At 41.9% G+C, this 5249-nt stretch overlaps 1 protein-coding gene across 5 annotated transcripts in view; it reads right to left on the reverse strand.

The window, feature by feature from the left end:
• Positions 1-258: 258 nt before the first annotated feature.
• The window catches only part of SLC14A1 (solute carrier family 14 member 1 (Kidd blood group)), a 28492-nt gene continuing 23501 nt past the window's right edge, over positions 259-5249 (reverse strand). For 2 of the 5 annotated variants that reach the window (XM_023207630.1, XM_023207624.3), the window contains exons 8-9: positions 4317-4366; positions 2397-2954 (exon numbers count right to left, since the gene is read on the reverse strand). In XM_023207630.1, coding sequence (XP_023063398.1) covers positions 2781-2954; positions 4317-4366 — 224 coding nt within the window. In that variant the 3' untranslated portion in view covers positions 2397-2780. Of the gene's footprint in view, positions 2955-4316; positions 4367-5249 lie in introns of all 5 variants that reach the window. The other 3 variants (XM_023207626.2, XM_023207627.2, XM_023207629.1) reach the window with 3 other exon arrangements.

Raw genomic sequence — 5249 nt, forward strand, 5'->3', positions numbered from 1 at the left:
GGAGCATGTTCTGAACAACTGTCCTCAGTTATTCATTCTCATCCCCGAGTTGAAAGAACAATGGATAGTTGAGAGGATACCCAAGGGGATGGGCCTGTCAATCTGAAATTGAAAAGGGTTTACTCAACTATACATCTGGTGCTATTACCAAGTGTAAGGAAGGAATAAGGATCCTAGCACATGCAATATAAGCAATACTGACTTATGCTTGTGATTGTTCATATACATGATGGCTATCAATGGCACATTATACAAAACTGAGCTGTGAGCATAATTTATTCATGTACTTGCATAGAAATTTGTTATACAGACATTAGGAAAAAGTATAAGTGCTCTCTGCAAATACTTATTTTTAGGATAATAGTAACAAAAATAGCTTGAGAAAATTAATATCATTTAAATTCGACAATGTACAATGTTCCTAATTACAGATTTGTGTGAGCACAAGAAGATCCTGCACGGTAGATCCCCGTTCTGAAGATCGACTTGGGTGCATTTTAGAGGCCTCTGGTTCACTCAGCCACAGCCTAGATTCTTCTTCACTGCTGATGATCTTTGGTTATGCTTGTTTTCTTTCTTTTCCCCCCCCACAATTCTTCTTTCACACATTCCCTAACAAGAAATGGTTCAGTTCAAACACTGAAAATTGAGCTTCTCCACAGCAATATCCATAAACCTATGCCAGTTACAAATTCATAGTTTCAAAGGCTTTGGTCACAGGATTTTAAAATTGGAACAATGTTTGCTTGCTTGGTTTCCTGAGAAGAGGAAGAAGTGAGCTTCTCCCTAAAATATTTGTAGGTTTACTTCCCTATTTCTGTTTATTCATTTGGCAAGCTGTATATTGTGCACTGAGCACTGCAAACTGGAAGTGGAAAAAATCTTCAGGATTCCGACGTTTCACTTTCCAACCTCCAAACTACTGCACCATACATACTGAAGTGGAAGGTAAATGAACATCACTTCTTTTTAAAATTAATTAATTTATTATTATTATTTATTTTAGAGATAGGGTCTTGCTCTGTCACACAGGCTGGAGTGCAGTGACATGATCGTAGCTCACCACAGCCTCGAACTTCTGTGTACAAGTGATTTTTCCACCTCAGCCTCCTGAGTAACTGGTGCGGATGTGTGCTGCCACACCTGGCTAATGTTATTATTTTTATTTTTTAAGAGATGGAGTCTTGATATGTTGCCCAAGCTGATCTTGAACTCCTGGGCTCAAGAAATCCTTTTGCCTCCATCTCCCAAAGTGCTGGGATTACAGGTGTGAGCCGCTGTGCCCAGTCCCTGAACGTGACTTCTGTTGCTGTCTTCAACATGTTTGGTTACGGAGCCTTTACGGAACTGGTAACTTTTAAATTAAAGAGAGGAAAACGGGAATCCTTACCTGTATTTTTTTTTTTTTTTTTGAGAGAGAGACACGGTCTCATTCTGTCGCCCAGGGTGGAGTGCAGTGGTGCGATCTCAGCTCACTGCAGCCTCGGCCTCCTGGGCTCAAGCCATTTTCCCACCTCAGCCTCCCAAGTAGCTAGAACTACAGGTGCCCACTACCATGCTTGGCTAATTTTTGTATTTTTTGTAGATGTGGGGCTTCGCCATGCTGCCCAGGCTGGTCTTGAACTCCTGGGTTCAAGCAATCTGCCCGCCTGGGCTCCCCAAAGTGCTGGGATTACAGGTGTGAGCCACCACACTCAGCCCTTTATTTCTTTTTGGTGGTTCAAATGCCACTGGTTTCTGAGAGAGTGTGAGTGTGCAGAAAATAATGAGCTTTTTTAAATCAAGAAGTTCAACAAGTTATAAAAATAACACCCATAAGCAATCTGACCTTTGCCTTCAGTCTTTATAAGACATCCTCAAATGATTTTAAAGAGCCCTTTGGAGGTTGGTAACAATTCTATGCATTTGTGTCATTTACAAAATCAATTTAGGGATTAAAGTAAAAATACCTAAGCTGAGTATTTCATAAATCCGGTATGTAACTTTTCTTTAATATGTAAGAACAGGTTAAGCCAGGAACTTCTCCTATTTTATCCCATTTAAAACAGATTATTTTTCATAAGGAAAAGTAATCTCTACCTAAAACATCCTTTGCAATCTCTGAGAAAAGTTGCAATACAGAATAATTTTGATTGACAAAATTCCTTTCTTCCTCTTGCAGTCCTGTCAGTCTGAAAAACCCCAACTATGTCCCATGAGAGAATGTCACACACACAAGGCATAGGGTGCAGGCCATTGTTTGCAGGAAGTGGGGACCGAGCTCAGCTGTCAGCTTGCACCTCTGTGATATTGACTCTGGTTATAATGTGTAACTTGCATCGATTTAAAAAAAGCCAAACTGCTTATCACAGAATTCTGGATTAACTTCGATTTTGTGACTGTGAGTTCCATAAGGCTTAGTTGGTTTATGGGGTTTAATTTTTAATACTGCTAACATCATCGAGCCAGCTAAACACCAACAATATCAATAAATACTAATAGTTTGTATTCACTTCCTCCTTCTGTTGGAGCACTTTGACTTTATATACATTCCAGTCTTAGTGCCAAGGCCCCATTCGGGTTTCAAATTCCATACCAGAGCACATCACCTGGATGTGGCTCTTATATGCTTGAGGATATTCCTGGAGTTGAAAGGAAAACACAAAATGAGCATAAGAACAGATCATAGATGCGTTCGTATGAAAGTTGATACTCATGAAAAACAGCAGTTTGCCCTGGAAGTCAGCTGGAGCAGTCAGGCAGAAAGGACTCATGACCGTGGCTACAGATGGGGCTTGTTCTCACAAAGGACTTTCCACCACTCTTTTCCTGGCTTGCAGGTAGAAGATGCGGTTTTCTTCAGGATAAGTAACTTTACTGAGGGGCATCTTGTAGATGCTGGAATTTTTTGTGGTCATCATGAGGAACAATAGCGTGGCCAAACAAAAGGGCCAGGTACAAGCTGGCAATCCAATCTGGGGAAGAAGAGAAAGTCACACGCTCCTTTCAGATACCATCTGACAGCTAAGCTACACAAAGCATCCCCCTCTACTTGCACTCAGCCCAAGGGGATGAACCACTGGGGACAGTGCTCTGGATTCTGTGCATGCTTGTGGAGACTGAGTGTTTAATCTCAGGGCATTGAGCTGTTGGAATGTTGACATCTATTCTTTAGGGCAGCCACTTATGTCTCTATCTTGTATGTATGTCTTTCTCTCCCTCTCATATATTCAGACTTCCTGCACCAGATGTGCCAAGAGGACATTTGACAAACAGAGATGACACTTGCAAACAGCAAATGGCCCCTGACCACTCTTCACGTCCACAAGGCCTTCTCTGATTAGTCCAACCCACAGTGACCTCTCTGACCTTGACTTATGCCTGGTCTAGATCTTAGACTTGACTTGCTTTATTTCTTTCCATTCTGTCTCCCAAATAGACTCTAAGTTCCTTGAGGGTAGATCCTCTTTGTGCTGTCCATGGAAACTCACACAATTCTGAGCATCCACCATTGGTTAGCTCTGGCCTTATGCATGGACCTCCCTGGGGTGTGATGGAGTGTAGGGGTACCCTAACCTGACTGCACATCAGAATCATCTGGGGGAGTTAAAAAAAAAACATGGATGTTCAAGCATCGTACAAGATCTACTCTATCAGAAATACCAAAGGACACAGGGCCTAAGGCTCCATATTTTCTCATCTTCCTAGCTGACTCTGGTATGCAGCTTGCTCATTTGGATCCATGGACTGATGCCTGTGAACCTTCTTTGTTGACATGTGGAGGGTCCCGTGTGCTCTGATGTACTCTCCATCATGCATGCCTGTAATGGGACTTTGGCTTTATACCAGAAAGATACTGTGTCTCTTTAAGGACCCTCCCAGATAAAATCTCCATGCTGTTGCCAAGAGGGCTAGATACTGCCTTGACTCCCTAGCAGCCATGATGACATCAACATGGACTGAGCTATCAGAAACTGGCCCTGCATCACCTGCAATGGAATATCTGGCTTTCTGTTTAAGTAAAAGGTATCCTAAAGTCAACTTCTTTTCACTCAGAGTTAGACTCTGAACTTGATAATACGTTATACAACCTAAGTTTCATTTTTTTAAACCAAGCAATCTGATATTTGTAACATACTGGGTGATTGTGGTTTGGACTAAAGTTTGCTGTGATGCTGAAAGAAAGGCCAGGGAGTTCCAGCAGAAGGTAGGGCAGTGCTTCTCACGGTCGTGGATCCTGACACTGGATGCCAGCCCAGTGGACTTCAGGAGCATTTCCCATATAGTCATAAGCTGGTCAATTACGCGAATGAAAAGTGAGACTAAAGCACACTCACCCTAGCCATAACGTTTGCCATGCCGACTCCAAGATAGGCCGTGAACAGGGCTACAGAAAAAAAAAAAAAAAGAGAGAGAGAAAGAATAATGCTTGGTAGATGCACTTTTAATCACAGGAAAGGCTGCCTTCCAATATAAATCACCTGAAATGCACAGTGCACTGATTACAAGCATGAGTCTAAAGTCAGCAGTCCTGGATACAAATCCTGGCTCCACCACTTAGGAGCTCCATGGGCTCTGTTTTAAGCCTCCATTTCCTCACCTGTACAATGGAAGTAAGAGGAATATCTCTTTCATGGTGTTGGTGTGAGGATGAAAGGAAATAATGCATGTGTTTAGGACACAGTAAGTGTTCAATAAAGGTAGTTGTTTTATGGTTACTATTTTGTTGTTATTGCTAATACTTAAGGGAAAGGCCTTCTATGGCAAATAAATTTCTCTGATGTTTTATCCAAGCATAGCTGAATTAAAATGAAATCTATGAATGTTTCTTGAGATAGCATCTAGGATTCTTATATTAATGAATAGGATTCAAAGCTACAAAAAATCACAGTGCTTGCTTTGGCAGCATGTGTACTAAAAACCAAAACAAAACCATGTTTACAAAATAAGAAGGAAAGAACTCAGAGAACAGCAGGAACTGAACACAAACTTGGGATTCCTCCCCTTGATAACATCTTCTCCAATACCATTAAAATCAATGAATAAATGTCTTATGTTTTTTTTTTTTGTTTTTTTTTTTTTTTAGACGGAGTCTCGCTCTGTCGCCCAGGCTGGAGTGCAGTGGCGCGGATCTCAGCTCACTGCAAGCTCCGCCTCCCGGGTTCACGCCATTCTCCTGCCTCAGACTCCCCAGTAGCTGGGACTACAGGTGCCCGCCACCTGGCCCAGCTAGTTTTTTTTTGTATTTTTTAGTAGAGACGGGGTTTCAC

The sequence above is a fragment of the Piliocolobus tephrosceles genome, chromosome 18 (genome assembly GCF_002776525.5).
Source record: "Piliocolobus tephrosceles isolate RC106 chromosome 18, ASM277652v3, whole genome shotgun sequence".
NCBI lineage: Eukaryota > Metazoa > Chordata > Mammalia > Primates > Cercopithecidae > Piliocolobus > Piliocolobus tephrosceles.